The 23,226-nt window shown below is 43.4% G+C and overlaps 2 protein-coding genes across 3 annotated transcripts; one reads left to right on the forward strand and one right to left on the reverse strand.

The window, feature by feature from the left end:
• Window positions 1-521: 521 nt before the first annotated feature.
• On the reverse strand, window positions 522-3,398 carry SYCE3 (synaptonemal complex central element protein 3). The gene is made up of 3 exons (XM_059472898.1): window positions 3,222-3,398; window positions 2,321-2,429; window positions 522-1,388 (listed from the first exon to the last, which is right to left on the reverse strand). The coding sequence occupies exons 2-3, from the start codon at window positions 2,427-2,429 to the stop codon at window positions 1,219-1,221; spliced, it is 279 nt and encodes a 92-aa protein (XP_059328881.1). The 5' UTR covers window positions 3,222-3,398; the 3' UTR covers window positions 522-1,218.
• Window positions 3,399-8,605: 5,207 nt separating this feature from the next.
• On the forward strand, window positions 8,606-22,936 carry STYK1 (serine/threonine/tyrosine kinase 1). Of its 2 annotated transcripts, XM_059472429.1 has the most exons (11): window positions 8,606-8,703; window positions 15,552-15,656; window positions 16,521-16,664; window positions 17,637-17,885; window positions 18,133-18,314; window positions 20,059-20,142; window positions 20,360-20,568; window positions 20,771-20,811; window positions 21,097-21,193; window positions 21,638-21,818; window positions 22,552-22,936. In XM_059472429.1, exons 2-11 carry the CDS (start codon window positions 15,590-15,592, stop codon window positions 22,720-22,722), a joined length of 1,425 nt encoding a protein of 474 aa, XP_059328412.1. In that variant the 5' UTR covers window positions 8,606-8,703; window positions 15,552-15,589; the 3' UTR covers window positions 22,723-22,936. The 2 variants fall into 2 exon arrangements, with proteins under 2 accessions (XP_059328412.1, XP_059328413.1); XM_059472430.1 differs by having other exon boundaries at window positions 21,638-22,936.
• Window positions 22,937-23,226: the final 290 nt, after the last annotated feature.

Genomic DNA, 23,226 nt, shown 5'->3' on the forward strand with positions numbered 1-23,226 from the left:
TCTTGGGGAGAAGTGAAGACCTACCCATGGGAAAGTCAAGTGTAGAATTCAAAGTTTGTTCTTACCATTTGTATCTCTAGAAATACTTGGTATTAAAAAAAACAAACACCCGAAGTTAAATTGTCTGCGTATTTTTTACTTCAGTGGATAAACATTTTGTCTGAATTTAGATCAACCACTCTCAAAGAAATACACAGCCTAAACATTGGCAAACTTTCAGGGATTATTTAGATGTGATTTAAATCATTACCTCTTCAGAGGAGATGGAGGTGCTCTCACTTGCTGCATGGTGGTTACTTTCTAGTTAAAAGAGACTGATTTGAATAAAAGGTAAGATCCTTAAAACTTATTGCAGTTAATTCCATCTCTGATAAATTACTCATTTATGTAAAACCACAAACCATGAGGTGCTGCTCTTAATCTACATCCTGACTAAAGAAGAAATTTTTTAGTCCTTTTCTAATATTTTACAGTAAGAATGTATGGAGAAAAGCATGTTTTATAACATGGGTAGTATTTTCTGCAGCAATGCCACCACACTCACTGCAGTCTATAATGGTAAAAAAAAAATTTATTTCATGCCACCTTCAGAGGGTTTGAGAGGAACAATCTTTCTGGGGAAATCAGTTCAAAGAAATGGTTAAGAATCTAATGGAAGAAGATGAAACAACTATAGATGATCTATCTAAATAATAAAACTGTGTAATTGAACATCTAGATGACAATACTAAATAAAACCATCTAAATCTATCTGCAGATCTAGAATGTAACCTGTGTTTCATTTGGGAAAGTAAGCAATTCTTCAGTTTTCTTTGAAAGGCATGGACTAGTGCAATGTCATTAGGCTGGTCCTCTACATCAGCCCTGCTCCCCATCTCCCCAGTTTGTTCAGGTTTCTAAGAATTCCAGTTATGCTGACCATGGAGTATGATCTTCCAGGGAAAAGGTCAGAGGGTGTGTCAGTTGTGTGTGCAAACTCTACCAGGATTACTGATGGGCATTATGCAAATACACACATTGCTGCCTTTTACCCTCAATTATATGAAGCTATATGTGTAATCTCATTAAAATAATTCCACAGCCATTCACAAATAAGTAGTTCTTAGCAAGAGGAAAGCCCATTTCCCACAGTGCCTGTGAAACCTCCAAAGCTGAGAGAAAAAAGGACTTAAGTGATTTTCCAAGGAATGTCATTCTGGCAGCATGACCAAGTTCAATTTATTCCTTTTTTTCCCTTTCACCTCTAGATTCCAGTAGCACCTCTTGCCATTTCTTCTCCATCTGCTCTTTGCACATCAGGAAAGCATCTTCTGAGTGCTGCATGGCGTTGGACAGGTCTGCGTTGCTCTGGATGGCCGTGTAGCTGTAAGCCATCCAGGCTGCACGCACTGCAAACACAACACCTATTACTGTTTTCTGGCCAGGAAACAGCAAGGACTGATTCAATAAATAAATTCAATAAGCAAATTCAATTAATAAAATGAATTATTATCACTTTGGATCTCAGAGAAGGCTGGAAAATAAAACAGAAACTGCCTACAGTAATACTAGATTAAATGGAGTGTTCAGTATTACTTCTTATAAATGTCTCAAAATAGTTCATAATGAAAGTACACTGATGTAAATTATGAAACAAGGGTGGACACTTCAACTAAAAATGACCACAAAACAGGTAATTAAATGGAAAGGGTCAAGAGAGTGTTCTAAAATATATGAATATTATATAAGGAGTCCTGCCTCCAGACCGGTTACAGCTTGTGTTAGGCGAGGAAGAATAAGATGAAGGAGATTGCAACAGAAATGAAATATTTTTAGGACAACTTAAGTAATGAAATTGATCTTGAAATAATCAGTACCTTAAATAATGGAATTGATTTTGAAACAAAGAGTATCTGATAAAGCTGAGCAAATAGTTTTAGCACTTATACACTAATGTACACTTACTTACTTCCCCTTTTATTTTACCAAGAATTCACTATAGTACACTGATCTGAGAGGTGATATGTATCCATTTTTTAGAATTAAGTCTCATTTTATAGACTATATTTTAACAATTATACATTAAATACCTTAGTAATATTTCATTTTTTAACCAACACTCTGAAGTATGCATCATCACCTATTGATTTTTAATTCTGAGCCATCTGAACCACCTAAATGATCTGCATGCTTTTTCACAATTAAGAACACCAGGGCATTAGTTGACGGTGATTGTTTTAATTACATTTCTATCCCACAGAAGTTTACAGAATAAATATAAAAATAAATCTTCAGTGTCTTTAGTAGAAAAATCCATATAATTCCTAATAAAGACCTGTACCTGTTAGTTTTTCCATTTCCTCCAGAAGTTCCTCCATGTCTGTTTTAATGTTCTCCACCATCCTTCCCCTGTTATAATCGTTTCCTTCCTGAGATTCTGATTCAGCCATCTATAAGGAAACCAGGAATTTCCTTCTTTATTTTACTCTAAAGTGAGTTGATTTTCATAGTTGAGACCAAGTAACATAGCAATAAAAAAATAAAAGCATATACTTTTAAGATCTACATGTGAATTCAGTAAGAATCTGACTTTAAGGTTACTGGTCATCTGTATGCTGCATATTACTTGTGACTCATTTTGAAATTAGTAGAAAGAATAAGCTAAAATATGCTGTGCTTGTGCAAAATAAAGATTTTTTGTATCAGTAATAAAAGATCATTGTGTCAAACTCTTCACTAGCAAACTTCATTACCCTGCTACAGTTGTCTTGCAGCTTCTCTCCCAAATACTCTGACCCAGGGCAACTCCTTATTTTCAAAGTTAGCCGTAAAATCCCCATTTGTAACCAGTATTTATTTCACAATTGCAGGCTCCAGACAGGTTAAGTACAAACACGAAGTTCTGTCACCATAGAGGCAGATAAGTGATTATGATTCCCTAAGCTCTGCTTAGTTGTAGAGAATTAAATTCTAGGATGTAAAAGTGCTTGGGGCAAAACCAGAGTTTTAGAACCATAGTGTTCACCGAAAACGTAACACAAAGTATTGCCTTTAATTTCCTTTTCTGAAAACCATCAATGGATGGGACGGAACTGTGCAGAAAGAGACGGAAGTGCTTCAGTGTAGATCACACTGCAGAGTTTTTATCCCATGACTTCTCAGACTCAGTGGGTATCTGTTTTCCGGGGTTTATTGCAGGTACGTGCGGAAGGAACGCGACCGGTGGTTTGTAATGGCCTTACAGCATTGTAAACCGGCGGCAAACCTCGGACGCTAGGTGTTCCAAGTGTCTCTTCGTACAACGAGGTAAAACTGAGGTTAACCGGCCATCCCCCTTTAGAGCCCAGGCCGGGGCGCTGTCCCACACTACGGGCACCTTTCGGCCGCCGCCACGGCCGCGTCCCCGGGGGCGCCGGGGCCGCCCCGCCGGCCGCCCTCACGGACGGGGCGGGCGGTAACGCGACACCAAACGCCGCCCGGCCGCCGTGCCCGCCCCTCCCGCCCGCTCATTGCCCGGGCTCACGAGCTCGGTTGATTCTGTGTTTCACGAACACAATCTCTTGGGAGAGCTCGGCGGCCGGGAGGGCGGCGCGGTTGGCGCTCCGCGGCGCCGGGCTGTGGCTGTGGCTGTGCCCTGGCACCGTGTCCCGGCTCTGGGTCCCGGCTCCGGGTCCCGGCTCCGTGTCCCGCCTGCCCATCCCTTCCAGCGCCGCCGCGGCCGGCTCTGTGCGGCATCACAGACAGAATCACAGAATCACTAGGCAGGAAGAGACCTTCAAGATCATCGAGTGCAACCCATACCCTAACGCCTCAAGTAAACCATGGCACCGATTGCCACATCCAGTCTTTTTTTAAAAACATCCAGGAATGGTGACTCCACCACCTCCCCAGGCAGACAATTCCAGTACTTTATCACTCTTTCTATAAAAAACTTTTCCCCAATATTCAACCTATATTTCCCTTGATGCAGCTTGAGACTGTGTCCTCTCGTTCTGTCAGTTGCTGCCTGGAGAAAGAGACCAACCCCGCCTGACTGCAGCCACCTTTCAGGTAGCTGTAGAGAGTGATAAGGTCACCATTGAGTCTCCTTTTCTCCAGGCTAAACACCCCCAGCCCCCTCAGTCGTTCCTCACAGGGCTTGTGTTCCAAGCCCTTCACCAGCCCCGTTGCCTTCTCTGGGTGTGCTCAAGCCTCTCAACGCCCTTCCTAAACTGAGGGGCCAGAACTGGACACAGCACTCAAGGTGTGGCCTCACCAGTACAGTGGAATGACCTCCCTGCTCCTGCTGGCCACGCTATTCCTGACACAGGCCAGGATGCCACTGGCCTTCTTGCCCAGGGCACACTGGTCCCTTTCTGCCTGGACACTGTCTATCCACACTGTCCCCAGCCTATGGCGTTGCAGGGGGTTACTGTGGCTAAAATGCAGGACTCGGCACTTGGACTTATTAAATATCATCTTATTGGGCTCTGCCCATCCATCCAACCGAGCCGTGTGTGTGGTCTGGGTGGTTTCTACGTGTGCTACAGCTGTCCTGCAGATAGAGGATGGTTATGTTAATAAAACTGCCAGTCTGCTGCCTTTCAGCGTGCGTAACCATAAAGAAAAAGCAGAGAAGGACAGAGGATGTCAAACGGAACAGGGCTGGGCGTGCTGGGGAGCGCGGCCTCCATCCGCACCGCTCCCGGAGCGGTGCCATCCCGGGCCCGGAGCAGGGGCGGTGCCGCCCTCCGTGCCCACAGCCCCGGCGCGGTGCTATCCCCGGGCCCGGGGTAGGGGAGGTGCCGCCCACCGTGCCCACAGCCCCGGCGCGGTGCCATCCCCGGGCCCGGAGGAGGAGAGGTGCGGCCCTCCGTGCCCACAGCCCCGGCACAGCAGCAGGGCCGCCCTCCGCCGCCAGCCCGGGCCCGCACGGCCCCCGGGCGCGCCGGGCCGCAGGAGCTGCCGTGCCCGATGGGCTGAGGTTGTTTCAGGGGCTGTCCTGACAGTAACGCAAAAGTTCTTCTTAACCCCTGAGTTTAAAGCTGCGTGGAGCTTCTGCTGCTTTCCTCAGGGAGTCTCTCCCTGCCTGCGGGATGGAGGGAGACGTCAGACCAGGGCCGGCAATGGCAGCTCAACGAGCAGCAGCTTCACGCCTAAGGAGAGTAGGTTTATATTGGATATAAGGAAAAAATACTTGCCATTGAGGGTGGTGAGAAGTTGGAACAGGCTGTCCTGAGAAAGTTGTGGATGCCCATCCCTGGAAGTGTTCAGGGTCAGGCTGTATGGACTAGTGGAAAGTGTCTCTGCCCACGGCAGGGGATTGGAACTGCATGGTCTATAAAGGTCCTTTCCAAACTGTTCTGTGATTCTATGTCCTTTGTGTCATTGAAACAAAAAAAGCTGGAGAAGGTGTTTGCAGTACTAGGCAAAATCAGGTTAGATTTTTTGCTGGAGACAAGACTCAAGGTTTGTCAAGAGTTAATAGATACGAATTATCTGGTTTATAGCAGAGTCCCATTTCTGAATTGTCCATGGTCCAAGTCATGTCCCATTCCAGATCAATATCCAGACCTTGGATGGTTTGGGCTGTCTCTTGTTATCCTTTTTCATCCTCACAAACACAAACTTAGTCCTGTTTTTAATTATTTGGTATATTAGTATTCTCATTATGCAGCAGACTTGCTCATCTCTTGCAATCACCACTCATTTCACTGCCAACTGAGTAGCTGGTTTGAAGCTGAGACTCTGTTTTCAAAATAAAATCAAGTATTTATTCACCTAAGTTGCATGAATGCAACTTTATCAGACAGAGCATTGTGTCGCTAAAGTTTTGCAGGGATTCTAAAGCAGCTGAGTAAAATCCCTGAATAAAGGAAGTGCTAGCAAATTACTGGATCTTCAGCTAGCTGATGAAGATTGATGCCTAATCATTAGGTCATTTCAGTTTTCTACTTTATTTATTTTCATATGGTGGAACCTTTGGGAATTTCAAATAAGAAATACTTCAGGGCTGAACTGAAAATCACAACAGAGTTGCCATAAAAAAAATAGGCTTGTAATTTTTCTTAAGAAAACCTGCTACTTTGAGAGGCAAAGCTCATGAGGCAGAGCATCATAAGATGCTTAGGATAATGATGGGAGGTTTTGTTTCGCTTTAAGATCATCCCTCTGCTGTGCCATGTTGTGCTTATCTACAGAAACTACATCAAGGGTGTGTGTCCCAGAAAAGTGCTGTCCTTCCTCTGCATGCCCCTTCCCCAGCCACATCTTGTTCTTTCTCACAGTATGTTGTTACCAACGATCCTTGCTTGGCTCTGCAGCTGCCTGGCTGTTGTTGTTTGAGACTTACACATTAGCCCCTTAGCTTCCGAGTTTCTACACCTCTGTGGGCTTATGTTGACCAAAAGGTCAGTCACAGTCTATCAGCTATAAGCCACAGTTTTAAGTCTTATATTAGAAGGTGAAAATAATAAGTTCACTACTTAGTCCCAGAACCCGTCTTGAGGCTATGGTGCAGCAGCTGTGCATGGTTAGGATGGTTTCTACGTGTGCTCCGGCAGTCTTGGAGATAAAGAGGGTGGTTATGTTAATAAAACTGCCAGTCTGCTGTGCTTAATCATAAGGAAAAAACAGAGAAGGATAGAGGATGTTAAACAGGCAATGTTTTCTTTGTGGATGCGCATACAATACAAGACATAGCAGGAAAAGTCTGTTTTTCACAGGACAATAAATGACTTCTGTCACTTCACTAAGCAGGAGGAAAGGCCTCCTCATTGATGAATGAGGAGGATTATATAGACTGAAGCCTGAACTCTGAACCATTAAAATGTCTTATCCAACCAGTCAGACTGGGAGCTGGTGAGGGAAATTAAAAGCTGCAGCCATTGCTGCTTTTGCATATGCTTACCCTGAATATTTAACCCTTTGCCTTTCACACTCTCTTCCACGGCAGGGAGGTGTAGAAACTGAAAGGAGGAAGATTTTCAGTTGTCATTTTTTTTAAAAGGAATCTGAATAGGTTTTCCTCCAGGTGCCCTTGAGGAGGGTGCCTGTGGAATGTAACTCATTTCAGTAAGGAACTCATTTAAATGAGGAGCTGTTATTTGCATTTTACTGCTATTTAATGGAGAATGAGGTATAAGGCAGATCCCCTGCTCCTTCATGGAGAAAACACTACAGAGAGTCAATGCAAATTAGTACCAGAATGAGAGAAAAGCTGAAATCAGAGTCTAGGCCTACATTCTGCAAGCTGTAGTGATCTTTCTATTTCAAGAAAATTTTCAGTCTAGAAAATGTCTCTCCTGGTTTCTCAGGGAATAAAAATCCATATCACAGGACTATTTTGCTGATACTACTTTGCCCACTCCTGCCAGTGTCTGTAGAGAGATCAAACAATAAAAGAATCACTCCTGCTTTTCACCATTTTGCACACATGGGTTAATGACAGCTGGAAGAATAACGCTAATGAGAAGTGTCTCTTAAATTAACTATTGTTTTTGATACCTGAAGGTATTGATTGTGCCACAACTAAAATTTTCCCCACAACAACATAATTATATGCAGTGACACAGTGTTAATAGGAGTAGATGAGTTTGGCCAAAAAAGTTGGCAGAGATAACATCATCTGCTGCATCTTCCCCAATCCACCTGCATCGAGTTGCTGAGTGTGAAATGAAGTTTGTCTCTCAACAAGAACTGTTGTTTACTCTTGAAATGCAACTGCCTCTCACTCCTGTGAAGTAGGTAAGCAAATAATCTTGTGTAGACTCATATAAGCAAATAATCTTGTGTATACTCACATAAGCAGGACTCATGAATCTGAAACTCTTAATACAAGATTTATCAGTGATAGGGGAGGGCAGACCAACAGCTGGGGCTTGCATACATGCGTTGGTTGGGAAGAAAGTCCCCAGAACTAAGATGCAGAGGTGTGATGAAGATTAGACCCCACGGCTGCTGAGGACACCAGTGGAGCACAATGGAGACCCCCCAGGGCATCATGGCAGGAAAAGGTCACAGGGAAGTTTAGGAATATTGTTTGTCCATGCGTTCTGCCAGAACTTTCCAAAGTTGCATGGACAGCCTGAGAAGGAGGGACACAAAGGGGCAAGGCAGAATGTGAAAAACCCTGTGTTTCTGCTATCTTCTGTAGCATGTTTTGATATCATTAGTCTTTTATCTCTTTCTTCATTTGCAGACTGTGTTCCTGTCTGGAATGCTTTTTCATTCAATGCTTTTTCTGAATGCTTTTTCAGCCTCTGGAATCCTGGGGGTTTTGTACAGATTTTGTGTTCCAAGAGCCCATTCTTTTAAACGTGAACCTGTACCCAGAAGTGTATGAATTCTGTTCATTACATAATCTGTCCCTCTTGATCTGTGTTGGTGTGCCTTTCAAACCCACTGCAGGTGCCTGCCTGGGGGCTCTTTGCTGTGGCTGTAGTCAGCCCATGAGCAGCAGGTGTGTGGAAGCCAGACAGACCTGTTCTGCAAGTGTGTGCCTTACTGTCAGCTGTGTGTTGGACATCCCTGGGGAGACAGCTGGGGAGACCTAGAGCAGCAAGGAGCCGAAGCTGGGCGGGACTGGAGCAGAAAAATCAGTGAGGAGGAACTTAATCATAAGAATTACAACCCTACCAAAGGTAATCATCAGAGTTACTGGGAGTGGCCTCACAAACTGGGAACCGGCAGCAGGAGAGCTTCAGGAAAAGACAACCGCAGGGCAAGGGACATGGTGTCACTCAGGTAAGTGAGAGAAAGCACTTCTGGAAGATCAGCCCATGAATATTTATTTCTTAAAATACTTTTATTAACATAAATGTGACCTGAATTAGAAGGTGGCTGTACTGTAAAGTATATATGTCTGTGTGTGTGCATGTACATATGTGCATGTGCTTACTGCTGGTAGTGAAGCTACTTACAGCCATTTCTGTGATCATAATGGTGTTGGGGTTTGAGGAAAAAATAAAAGAGGGATGTCCTCTACACGCTGTCTGTTTTGAATGAAATGGCTCACAGGCCTTTTTTAAAGAGGAAGAAATTAACCAAGTAATTAAGTTTTGTATAAAATTAGTCTCAGTTCATTGAAACAGGGTGATGCTATGCATGTGTGTATAAATATGTCCAGTCTTTAGTTAAGTAATACATGCCTCGGGCTGAATTCAGAACTAATTACTATTTTACTCCCATCACTGTTGCTTGATTGTAATGCAGTGATCTCTAACCCAAAGTGGTGCAGATATCTGGATTTTTATGTGTTTACCTGTGTGTGCATGAGCTACTGATTAAATTACAAACAAAATCTGTGTTAGATCCACCAAGAAACATCCAGAACTTGGAAAACTAAAACTAAAATTATCTACACAGCTTCAGGTGGCCGTGAATTTATGAAACCAGATTTATGTTGGATTTCTGAAACCTTTAAGCAGTAATGTGATGTCATAGAGTGTTTTTATCACACAGTTGGTTTTTCACAACAAGAGCTATATGTATGCATAGTGCTTTGAAACAAAAATCCTTCATTCTTCTCATGTTCTCTCATAGCTTTTGCTGTCACAGTTTTTCAGAATTTCTGTATTTGTGCTGGGGTTTGATACAGGCTTAATACAGGCAGCTACCAGCAAAATCAGAGCTCAGTCAGCAGGGACACATTTTCAAAAGTAGTATATGATTTTGCTTTCATGAAAGGAAGCCATAGATAATAGTGTACTGTTGAAAGTTTGGCCTCTAGACTTTTTATGGCCTGCTCATTAAGGGCTTCAGCATAATGTACTCCTTGGGGTTTTTTTTATTATTTTAACTCATTCTTCAGATTACCTGTGAGGAGTTACTTTGGGTGGCCTTAGTTCATTGGGAATGTTGAAGATATATGTTAATTTTCCAGAAATTATAGTAGTCCATGTCTGCATTAGAAAAAATATCTTTGTCTTAATCCTTATTCGGGTTCTGTACCATTTCACACTTCTGTACTTAGATTTCCTTATGCAGCACAAATAAATTAATTTTTGTAGATGATCTAAGCAAAACCTAGCACCGTAAGAACTTTTCAGTGCAGTAGTGACTGTTAACTTTGCCTGTTTTTCCTGCTCTATTGAAAGGAAGCCAAGTTTCCTCCAAGTAACCACCTGCTCAAATAGCAGCATGGGCCTCATTATTTGCTGTTTTCTCTGTGGTCTAGCTCTTCAAAAGTGGTCAGCCTAATTTTCTTCCACTCCCTTAATATGCTTCTGTAGCAGCTAGCCTAAGTTTGATATTCCAGTATTGCTTTTAATTTTGGACCAAGAGAAAACATTGTGTTTCTGTATCTGATTTTTGAAACACTGTTTTCTTACAGGGTGTTACAGCTACCAGCTGTTTCAAAAGTGAGTTATAATACTAAATCTTTACAGCTGAGACATTGCTACAGCAAGCCACAGGATATTACTTTTAGTCCTTGTTCTCAGGGGCAGAAGGGACTCTGGTGTGGCTGATCAGAATTTCCCATTCAGCACAGGTGAAGATGCTGCTTGGTGACCCACAGGTGCCTTGCAGTGAGAGATGAGGTGGCTCCGTGGGCCAGGGAAACCTTGCAAAAGTGACATGGTCTGTTGGAAATAGTCTCTATAAGGTCTTCTACTGGCAGAAGAGACAGAATATGCAGTCTAACAAATGGATGGCTGAAACCTGTCAGGCTCATTTTTTATTTGTTTTGGATGCTGCTTTTAGTAAACGGTGGACATGGCAGGGAAAAAAAAAAAAAATCTCTTTTTCAGTGTTTGCTTTACAATGGTGCTTTATTCCTCCCTCTTCTCTGACATTCAATGTCCACAACTGCCCACACCTGTGGTTTCCTGCTGCTTTGGTTCCTGCAGTTCCCTGGTGGCTGCTCTCCCTTCCTGCTGCACAGCCAGCACAGTGCGCTTGTGCAGAGCAGTTGCCAAAGCCTTGACTGTTGATCGTGTTTAAAGGTCAGATAAAAGAGGAGGGAAATAATAAAAGCAGCAGTGAAATAGTAATGGTCAAAGCTGGAGAGCAAGGTTTTGCCACTGCAGGGAATTGAGTAGAAGACATAAGGTTTAAGGATTTGTCTTTTTCAGTCAGGCAGTGTGCTGGACTGAAGTTACTGAATTACTCAGCTGTTCTTTATGTGCCTGTAGTCACATTACGGCTCATCCTCCCAGTTGGTGCATGGAAAACAAGTGTAAGAATATTTTTATAATAAAGTGGTATGCAATTAACATGGGACAGGATGTCTGGAGAAATAACTGCATTAAGTCCATGTCAGCTCATAGCATTTTTTATAGGGTCTAATGAAGATCTAGATGAATCTTAGCCTTTGTTTTTGTCGTATTTAATTAATCAGCTGTTTCTTTAGACCTTTGGCTAATCATTACACAAGGATTTGCATGTTTGCACTGATGATAGGAACTGCTCATAGCTTACAAATTAGACATATTCAGGGGCAAAACTATATATTTGCTGTGAATATGGACAACTTAACTCTCCTGAACATGGCAGGAGCAAGCAGCAGGCAGCTTCTGTGTGGGCAGTATTCAAGCTGTCTGTTCCCATATATTCCATGGGCGTCTTAAGTCTTGATATTTCTTTTCAGTCTTCACCACAAAGTTTGTCACTCAGGCTTCTTAAGTCTTCGTCCTGGCACTTTAAATAACATAATGAGAACTTCAGGCCATAAAATGTCAGAGAAGATTGATGATTTTAGGGCTTTACAATTGTGTGAATGCTTCTGCTGTTGCTAAGGGGACAGTATCCATCTGAGAATGAATGACAGGGGACTGGAAAAATCATGGTAAGGCTTCTGCTGGCACACAGTGCTTGTGGATCTGTGCTGACACAGGGAGTGGTTTCACACTGCAGCTTTAGATGAATTAGCCATTCACCCCTGACTAATACCAGCCACTAAAATGGCAGGAAATCACCATGGCAAAAGAGCAGTGGATTTTTCCTGCTTGGTTAGTGGTTTGAATCAACTTACCATGTGATCAATTGCACAACTGAGGGCAAAACAAGCAATAAGAAGACAGCAAAGACAGGAGATAATCCCTTCTTTTGGCATTGGTGAACACTTAATTCAGCTCAGCTACATTCACATTCGCTATTTGGGTTTCCTGAACTGGTTTAAGCAGCTCCCACAGCTGCCACCTTCTAGCTGCTTATTCCTGTCCCTGTGTTGCCCTCTGTGCTTTGTCTAAATTGCCAGGGCAGCAAAACAGCTTGGCAAGCAAACACAGCTGGAAACAAAATGCTGCCTTTTCCCCAAGTGTTCATCCTGTTGGCAAATGTGTGCAGAGAGGCAGTGTTGGTGTAGGATGGGGGCTATTTAACCTGGCACTGCTGCCAGGCTGTGGAACTGCTGTGCCACGTGTAGTGCACCAAGCAGCCTGCTAGGAGCAGTTTGCAGGTGACTGTAGTTCAACTTCTGCTAAGGTTTTGCCTTGTATTTCCCATTGTCTAAGAGCAGCTGCTTCTGCTATTTTTAGGTACTGTGGTCTTCATTGTATATTTAGCTTTGACATCAGGATTTGGGTTCAGAAGGGTCAGAAGGCTCTGCAGAGAGATCTGGACAGGCTGGATCCATGGGCCCAGGCCAGTGCTCTGAGATTCCACAAGGCCAAGGGCCCAGTCCTGCCCTGGGTCACACCAACCCCCTGCAGCTCTAGGCTGGGGCAGAGGGGCTGGAAAGATGGGAAAGGCCCTGGGGGTTCTGGGGACAGCGGCTGGACAGGAGCCAGGCGTGCCCAGGGGGCAGGAGGCCAATGGCACCTGGGCTGTGCCAGCCATGGTGTGGCAGCAGGGCCAGGGCAGTGACTGTCCCCTGGGCTGGCACTGCTGGGGCCACCCCTCAGATCCTGGGGCACTTCTGGGAACCTCAGGACAAGAAATGGACATGGAGGGGCTGGAGCGTGTCCAGAGAAGGGAACGGAGCTGGGGAAGGGGCTGGAGCACCAGGAGGGGCTGAGGGAGCTGGGGGGGCTCAGCCTGGAGAAAAGGAGGCTCAGGGGGGCCCTTCTGGCTCTGCACAACTCCCTGACAGGAGGGGACAGCTGGGGGGGATCAGGCTCTGCTCCCAGCGAACAAGGGACAGGATGAGAGGAAATTGTCTCAAGCTGTGCCAGGGGATGTTTATATTAGATCAGGAAAAAATTCTTTGCTGAGATTCATTAAACATTGGGATAGGCTACCCAGTGAAGTTGGTAGAGTCACCATGCCTGGAAATGTACAAAACACCCGTGGATGTGGCACATGAGGACATGGTTTAGTGGTGAACATGGTGCTGGGCTGACTGTTTGATTTGATGATTTTAATGATCTTTTCCAATCTCTACAATTCTATGAATTCTAGTGAGTGGATTCAGTCTGTGTAAAAGAATATTAAAAAATCCAGTGGAATAAAGAATCTGACATTTAGTTAAAATTGCACAAATTCTCTCATGCAAATTCTAAATTGAAGTAACACAGTGTATATGTTCATATGATCTAGACAGCACTGATCTTGGTACAGTGTTAATCCCCAGGCAAGGAAAATCAGAATGCCAGTGAGGTACAGATTTTGAACCTTTTAAGATACTTTTGTTTCCTTTATCCTGTCTTGGTACTGGAAAAATATCTTCATCTACTAAAATAAGTAGTTGAGCACTGTCAGTAGTCGTGCTCTGTGTTGAGTATGCACATAAACACGTTAGTTCCACATAGCTTTTGTGTATCTCCCTTTGCAAAAAATATTAAATGTATAATGTGAGTTCTGTGGGATTTCTGAGTTACCATTCTCCTTGTGAGGATAGGAATGTAAGAACTGCAGTGATGTTACTGTTAGACAAGTAAGCTGCAGAAAAAGCCTAGTACAGGAATTTATTTAGTCTTGGCCTGAAAAGTAGTACTGAAAGGTACTTCAGAATTACCACAGTGAGCAAAACTTCTTTTTCTGCTTGCTGAGTATTGTGAGAGGATAGAAAGAAAGAGTGTAAGTGGGCTTCTGTAATCAATCTTTCCCAGTGCTTACACCTCCATAAGAAACTGCAGCACATGGGAGTGCCAGAGCAAATAAAGTGCCAGTGACTGCCAGTGTTTTCATTCCTGGATCCCATGGTTCTGCCCTGAGTGTGGTTGGAAAACATGAGTGCCACCCACTGGCATCACTGCTGGGAGGTGCATGAAGAGTAGGGAGGAACCATTTTATAAAGAGGGACTAGTGTGGACATGGCTGCTGTGTCAGAGCTTTTTCCATGGATCTTTGCTGCACTCTCTGTAAGCACAAATGGGAGTGTATGTGCTTTTGTGTGCCTGTGCATGCATGGTTTGTGAATGTCAGTGTGCATTTCTAGTAAGCACCTGTACAAAGCCATTGGCAAGTTTTAAGATGGAGCTTGGACTGTTCATGACTTAGACAATATGACTGCTGGCTAATGGTCCTGAAGTCTGTGTGTACCTGAGAATGAAGGAAGCCAGGACTGGTCCTGTGTATTTGTGTGTGTTTTTGTTTGTGTGTGTGTGTGTGTTAGAGCTGAGGTGGGTTGTTTCAGTGTGCTTGCTTTCAGAGTGTACCTGAAAACTTGGTATTATTGCTGTGTTATTACTCCTTTGACTGGATTCCTGGTGTAGCCAACCTTGGAACCAGGTAAATCTGCTAGCACATTAAGAATGAAATTAAATAAAAAAAGGAAACTGACGTTTTGTGATACCTTAAAACACAGGTATATTCCATTTGCCTCTCTCCACTGTCTCTGATGTGCAACTGGTAAAGAATATTTTCACTTATTAATTTTAAGCATGAGAATAAATTGTTAAACATTTCATCACCAAATTCCATAAAATCAATGCCCTATATTTGCCATTGAAATTAATTGCCTGAAACTCATAGCTGAAAGCACAGTAGGTGCTTACAGGATAAAAGTCACAGTTACAATAAAATGTTCTAGATAATTCTGTTTGCAAAGCTGTTAAGTCTTACATTTTGGCAATGTTTATAAGAAGCAATGACTAAACAAGGTGCATGCTTGTACAGGCTGTGGATTTTCAGCTACAAATGCAGATGAATTGCAGATGTTGTATTCAGAATACCTACAGACTTGGCAGTGCTCAGGAGTTGGTACCAGAGAGCCCTAATGATAACTCTTTTTTCTCCTTGTCTTTGTACAGCAACAGTAGGAGTTGTGGCAAGGACTGTAGTCAGGAATGGCATTTTCTCTGCATGCTGCTGATCTGTTCACTTGTAATAGACCAGAAGATAAAATGCTGAGCCATTCTGGCATCTTAGAAATGTGTTAGCTAGGAGGGTATTAGATGTTCTTTAAATATAATTAGGTTCCTATCTATGGATTTTTGTGCATATGCCAGCCTTTAGGACTAGGGGTCCTCATTTGCTTGTGGAGCACTGTAGAACAAGCTTAACCCTAAATTCTCTCTGGTCATGCAGGGCATAATCCATAGGATGTGATAGTGGATGTCCTGTGTCGTTCTGCAAGCCTTCAAATCCCAGTGCTGCTCCCTGCAGCCACTGATTGTAAGGGGTAGAAAGCTCCCTATTCACGTCACTTCTTCATTCATCATCATCCTTTCTCCCAATAAACTTTGTTATTATTCTTTATGTCTGTGCAGAAAGTGGGGGCTGGAGGCCTGCTTGCTTGTAACTGAACATGGCAGGGGATGGGAAAAGATTCTCACGGATGCTGCTGGAGTGCAATAGCAATGACAAGCTATGTGGTAAGATTCACACATTCCTTTAATAAGATTTCACATGCTTGCAGGAAGGCCAGGTTCACTAAAAAGTGTGCCAAGCCCTTTCTTCTCCTCCACTACATCCCAGCCCACACAGAAAGATTTGATGGAGCTTTCCCTGCGTTGTGTTTCAGGGAAGAAATGTTTATGGGGATGAAGCCTCTGTGGCTGGATTAATCTCACATAATTTCAGCCATTTTAGAGAATTACTACTTCGAATGAGGTGTACAGCAGTCATTAAAGATTCCCTGCAGCTTCCCAAAGGACCAGTTTTGTGGGATTTTGATTTCATGACTTTCTGCCATCTTTGGGAACAGAAAAAATGGTCTTAAACACCTCCAAATCTGGAGATATGAGAAAGATAGATAGTTACCCTCACAAGCCTTGATAATTGAAATGTCTTCCAGTCAAATTCCAAAGGTGACCACACCTAGTTTCCTTTAAAATGCTCTTTGTAATGTTACTGGAAGGAGCTGGAGCTGCAATTGCACATGATGACACAGCAATATCCAGCCTGTCCCATCTCCCTGCTGTCCTGCTGCCGGTGCTGTTTCTGTTTCACTGGTGGATGTGACTTCAAATGGCTACAATTCCTGGCCTGCATATTAAAGCATCTAAATAAGTGACGTTGGGTGTGGGAGTCTTAGTGACTTCATACTAAACATACAGTTTAGGTACTCAGCACCTTTGAAAAATAAGGTGGCAGCACTAACAGTGTTCAGTTATTCCAGAGGATGGAGCACACACTTTTGGGGCTGAAAGTTACTGAAATGGATTGTTGCTACATGGTTACACAGAACCCGTGTGCTGCTTACTCCTTGGTTTTCCATTTTCTTTCTCTGCTGGCAGTTGTGCGTGAACATCAAACGGAAGTGATCGTTGTCCCAGTTCTCCTGGTGGGACTTTTTGTCATTGTGCTCAGTGTGATCCTCTGGCTCCACTGCCGTGGCCTGCGAGCAAAGCAGGAGCAATCAGCACCAGCCAGAACCCAAGGTAAAAAAATGCTTTTCAGCCAGAGGAAAGAGTATTGGTTTCAGCCAATACAATATGGCCAATACAGCCAGAAGCCAATTCCATTTCGCCATCACTTGAGCTGTTAGGCAAAACCATTTATAAGGATCCTGAGTGGTATTCAGCAATCCAGTAAACATTAGAAAAATTGTGAACACTGATTTACTTCATTTTGCAGCAGCAGTGGTGGAAGCTGTAGTGTAGATGGACCTGAGAAAATCTAAAGCATCATGCCATGTGGGCTGTTTTATGTGCTGTGGTAACATCACAAGAGCTGCAAAGTGTATTTGTGTAACAGCTCCTGGAGGCTGCTGCAAGGGGAGTTTTACTGGCGTAATTATGAATGCTAGTAATTTTGGTGTAGATTACACCTAGTTAATCTGTTTTCTGTACTGCCATTTAAGAAATTTAGTTTCAAGCTCCTGTCACCCTCTTCCTATGGAGATAACATGAAGTAGAACAGGGTGAGGGGGGTAGTAGGTAGTAGAACAGGGTGAAGTAGAACTGGTGATGGGGTAGGGGAAGGTTTGTTGGCACACATGTGGCTGTGTGGAAATGAAAATACAGTTCTGAACTAATTTTGTATATGTAGAGGGAAACAGATCTTGGGCCTATATTAAGAGAAATAATTGAGAACTGGTAATAAAAGAAAATGTTCATTGCTTGAGCACATGGAATGAAGTACAAATGTGTCTTATCTATAAAGGTTATGTAGTTAAATATGGGGGAAATTTCTAGACTGCTTCTGTGTTTTCATCAAATAGAGTGGGAGATAAATTCTTTGTTGTCTTCAAGGGCCAGGTTAAGTAGGATAAAATAACAGTTCCTTATTTTGCCCTGATTTCTGAAACACTGTGGAGCAAAAATTAAAGAGCATGGAAGGATGAACATTGCCATCTATTACAAGAGTTCATCTGTCTGCTTTTATGCATCATATGTGTTTGCTTTTGTCAGTGACAAGAAAGAATCAGCAGGAACCCTGCTCAACAGAGAACCGCTACATCCAGCTAAATGAGAGCTCTGTGGAGAGCCTGCTAAATTCTGCGTCCTTGACTCTGAAAGAATTAGAGATACCACGAGAGAAACTCTTACCAGACAGCTTGCAGCTGATAAAACTTGGTGCCTATGGGAGCATCTACAGAGCACAATTGGAAACTGGGAGCTCTGGGAAGACTAAGGCTGTGGTTTTGAAAGCCTTGCAAGGTATGGGCTGTGGTCAGGATCCACTTTGGTAGTCTCTGTATCCCAGACATGGTGCTGGGCAGAGCGTTGCCATCAGTTCTGGGCAAGAACAAGCTGTGTTCAGTACAGTAAGTCCAAGATGTTCTTGTAGGAATGTCTTGGTAGGATTACAGATTGCTGACCATGTTGATTTTAGCTCTCAACCTGTTCTTTGCTACTTCCATTTGTTGTTGTTTTGTTTTCAATTTGTTTTCTTTTGTTCTCTCAGATCCAGCTAGTCCCCAGAAAGTGAAGGATTTCTTGGGAAGGATTAAATTCCATCAAAACCTTGGCCATCATGAGAACCTGGTTGAGTTGGTTGGATGTTGTGTAGACCAGCTCCCACTGTATATGATCATGGAAGATGTGTCTCTTGGTGACCTGCTGACATTTCTGTGGACATGTCGGAAGGTGAGTCAAAAGAAGTGATGACAGAATAGCTTCTTAAATTCCTTAGGTACATATCTATCCATAAGTCAAAATTTTTTTTTTTTCATCTCTCCCTGCATGCCTCTACATCAATCAAAACTATTTCCGTGCTCCAAAGAAGTTCTACACATGTCCTACTTGGCAGACCATTGAAGGGCATTGCAGACATTGGAATGAGAATGAATTCATAAATCCACCTGAATTCCTAAAGTTTTAAATCATGTCTCACTCCAAATGCTTTTAAGAAAGCAGAGCAGTTACAACACAGGGGAAGGTCATGGGATGATAGCTAATTGGTAAAGACAGGAAATAGAATATAAGAATGAAAGGTTGGCACTTGCACTGAAGGGAGGTCAGCTATCTAGGACATAGTGCTGTTCATTTCATGTATTAATAACCTAAAAATGGGATGACAATGACGTGAGAATATTTGCTGATGATTCCAGCCAGTAAAGCCAAGGGCAGACCAAAGGAATTGCAGAAGGATCATCCAAGATTGAGAGACTTGCCAATAAAAAGAACAGATAAAATTCAGCATAGTTAAAAATGAAATAATCCACAGGAAGAAGTTTCTTATGTATGAATGATGGCTTCATGTCTGCCCATTGCTGATGAGGGGTAAAATCTGGTGGGATGAGGTCTGATAGTATGAAAATATGCAGTCCAGGGAAAATGTTAACTCAAGCTAAAAAAGAGCCTAAATATCTGGCTCTGGATAGCAGGAGGATATTCTTCCCACAGAGCGTGCTGGGGCACTGAACAGGTGCTCCAGGGAATGGTCACAGCTCCAAGGCTGTCTGAGCTCCAGGAGTGTTTGGACAACACTGTCAGGGACAGGGTGGGGTTGTTGGGATGTCCTGTGTAGGGTCAGGGGTTGGACTCAGTGTGGGTCGCTTCCACTTCAGCATATTCTGATTCTATGGCTCATTGTTACAAAAGGCACAGAAACAAAACTCTGCTGTTACTGTCTAAATCCATCACTCCTACATCTGAAACTCTAAATAGAGAAGGATTGCTTCCTGTCCTGTTCAGCAGAAGGTCCAGGTGGTAGGAGATAAAGCTAGTAGATGTCATGTTCAAAACAAACAAATGGAGGTGATTCTTCATGATCTGAGGATTTGACTAATGGAATGTCTTTGCCACTGACTGGTGTGGCACCATATACTGACAGTTCATATTAGGTTAGTTATGGACGGTAACCTTCCAAAGGTTACTGAACATGTTGAAGCCGTAACCATCTAACGAAGTTTTTAAGTAGAATGTATCTGTGGGCTGTAAAATGGCACAGGAAGAACATTGTGTGTTTACCTTATTCTCTCTCTCATCTCTCACTGTAACAGGCAGGGCGGTTGGAGAGATGGACTGTTAGTCTCGTACCAGGTGCCAAATTCATGTGTTAGAAATGTGGTTTTCTACTCATCATTCTAATTTATAATATAACTTTCATTCATCTGTGTGGATTGTCATTTTTCACTGTCATTCTGACAATTTCTGTCTAACATTAATTTTTTCCTCATGTGTCAATTTGCCCACTAGTATCTCTAATATATTTGTCTTACTCAATATACCCTCAGCATCACCCATCCACATCCTCCTACATTTCAGTCAATTTATGAGCAATTGTGAGAAAGAGGGGCATAAGATTAGATAGATTAGAAGGAAACATTCCCCACAATACTACTGCTGTGGCATTTGTTTGAACCTAGGTCTCTTATTTTGTGTCTAGGATGTAATGGCAATGAATGGTGTCCCCTATGACCTCACTGAGAGGCAGGTATATGAGGTTGGACAGCAGGTTGCAGCAGCTCTGGTAAGTCTGCTCAGGTTGGTTGCATTTTTTCCTTCTTACTTGATTGCAACACAGATTTGTGTGGTGGCTTAAGTCTTCTTGGCCTAAGCACTGAGAATAAAGGCTTTGTGAAAATATGCTTCCTTTATGTTGCTGAGCAGTGTTGAAGACAAGCATAAACTCAGTGAAAATTTGTATCAATTAAATTTCCTGTTTTCTTTCTTTTCCAATTTCCTAGGCTTATCTTGAAGAAAAGAACTTGTTCCATGGTGACATTGCTGCCAGGAATGTTCTTCTCCATCACAACTTCACTGCCAAGCTCTGTGGTTTGGGCCTGGCCTACGAAACTCACACACACGGTGCCAGCTCAGTCACACGGAAAGTGCCTGTCAAGTGGCAGGCACCAGAGAGGCTCCTGAGCAAACCCCCTACCATCAAGGCAGACATGTATGGCTTCATGTTGGGACTAGAAGTTCACCTGTTTCTTTCTCTCCTTTATGTATCATTTCATGTCCTGAAATTCACAGGAAGGCAGATCTAGTTTCAGCATAACGCTACACTTTTACAGCTCATTCTTTCTCCTGTCTGCAGGCCATGCCTAGTTTTAATCACCTAGCAAAAAACATCACCTTGTTTTCTTTTCTTGCAGATGGTCTTTTGGAATTCTACTGTATGAAATGATTACATTAGGTAAGAAGATTTAATGCTAAAAAAAAAAAATACGTGAGGAAGCAGCAAATTAACAAGACCCAAAATCTCTAACTTTTGGAATGTAAAGTTGGGCCATTTAAATAAGCACCTTCTTTTTTTCCAATTTGCAAAGTTTCATCAATTCCTTTTAGACCTTCTGTTATTGTGAATTGTGGTAAAAAAAACCCCAGATTTTGATAGGGAAGGAAGGCAGTCTTGCACAGAAGCTGCTCTTTCCAACCACTGCCATAAAGTTTTCTACTGTTGCTCCTTTTGCCCTTCCAGGTGCTCCACCATATCCTGAGGTGCCACCTTCTGACATCTTATCCTACCTGCAGAAACAGAACATTATGAAGCAGCCCTCGAGCTGCCAGCAAGCCATGTAAGCCACTCTCTTTATGGTCAATTGAACGTGAGGTTGGCAGAGCTAAATGAAAATTGGACATAGAAAATGAAATTTTACACAAGATTTCTAAGTCTAGACTATACTGAGAGTAATCTGTTAGCCGAGGAGATTTGTGTCTGTCACATCTCCTTACTGAGTTCTGCTGCAAAATCCTCTGTGGCCAAAAGCTTTCTGTCCTTCTGCTGAAAATGACACTTGTTTCCATTCCCTTCTGTTGAAAATGACACTTGTTTCTGTTTGCTTAAGTGCCCTTGCAATTTGCTGCTCCAGTGCTTCCTTACAAGGTACAGCACTGCTGGGGAATGATTTTTCTCTTCAAAGTGATAGGATATTCTCTGAAGAGAACAAAGTATCCAAAGGGAAGATCTCAGGTACATTTCTTTGCATGAAGGCATAATTTCATCATTTCATGATTTACAGGTACTGCATCATGAGGTCCTGCTGGCAGTGGAGTGCAGCTGACCGGCCTTCCCCAGCACAGCTCTTGTGCTCCCTGAAAACAGCCATGAAGACCAGCAATGGGCACACAGTGCTGCAGGTGCCTGAGCCAGTGGTGCCTGAACTCTATGCTGATGCTGCTGGTGTTGATGTGCACAGCCTGGTGAGGGAATACACAATCCTCTGAAGGGTCCTTTCGTATTTTGGTAAAGGAGAAAGAAGTCTCAGAGTTTTCCCTTTCTAAATATTTTGCAAGCTCAGAACGAGGTGTGTATGTTAGAAGGGATCTCTTTGTTCTTCAGACATCTATAAAATCTCCATGCCAGACGCAAGAAACTGTTATCATTATTGTTAAATCAACCTGTTGGTGTCATTCTGCCAGTGGTCATTTGGGAGTAAAGTGTGTTTAGGAAGCTGTAGAAAATGAAATGAGAAACTTGAATTAAAGGAGTGTTAGGTTTGTGTGGCAAGGTTTTGGTGATGGGGTGGACTGCAGAGGTGACTTCTGTGAGAAGATGCCAGAAGCCTCCCCCAGCTCCACGATGGACCTGCTGCTGGTCAAGGCTGAGCCCTTCAGCAACACTGGTAGCACCTCTGTGATTAGATATTTAAGAAAGTGTAAAAGATACTGCACAACAGCAGGTGAAAGAGAGGAGTGTGAATGTGAGAGGAGCAGCTCTGCAAACACCCAGGGCAGGGCAGAAGGAGGGGCAGGAGCTGCTCCAGAGCTGGGATTTCCCTGAGATTCCGTGGCTGAGCCCCTGCAGCCCCTGGAGGGCAGGGAGGGTGCAGAGATCCACCTGCAGCCCCTGAAGGAGCCCACGCCAGAGCAGGGGGATGTCTGGAGGCTGTGACTCCAAGGGAAGCCTGTGCTGGAGCAGAATCTGTCCTGACAGAATCTGTGGAGAGAGGAGCCCTCATTGGAGAAGGACCACATCTCATGGATAGGGATTCATGCTGGAGCGCTTAATGAAGAACAACCCTTGCAAAGAACTTACGTTGGAGAAATTCTGAAGGATCTACTTTCCTTTGGAGGGACCCCACAATGGAGCAGGGAAAGCATGTGAGGAGTCCTCCCCCTGAGGAGGAAGGAGCAGCAGAGACAATGTGAGATGAACTCACCACAACCCCCATTCTCCCTGCTGGATGAGAAGAGGTAGAGAAATTAGGAGTGAAGCTGAGCCTTGGAAGAAGGGAAGGGTGGAGGAAGGTGCTGCAGGACTTGGTTTTATTTCTCATTACACTTTCTAATTTGATTTGCAATAAACTAATTTTTCTCAAGTTGAGTCTCTTTTGCCCATAGCAGTAATTGGTGAACAATCTCTCACTGTCCTTATCTTGACCTGAGGGCCTTTTGTTATATTTTCTCTCCCCTGTCCAGTTAAGAAGAGGAAATTATAGAGTGGCTGGATGGGTGCCTACCATTCAGCCAGAGTCAACCCACCATGAGGTTTCTGGAAATTTTTTCCCATCTTTTCTCTCCCAGGAAAATGCATCAGTTAGGTATTTGAAAGAGGAGATGTCCTGGGGAACATGCTGGGATGGTATTCAATAGTTCTCTGTGATTTCTT

Source organism: Ammospiza nelsoni, chromosome 5 (assembly GCF_027579445.1).
Source record: "Ammospiza nelsoni isolate bAmmNel1 chromosome 5, bAmmNel1.pri, whole genome shotgun sequence".
Lineage (NCBI taxonomy): Eukaryota > Metazoa > Chordata > Aves > Passeriformes > Passerellidae > Ammospiza > Ammospiza nelsoni.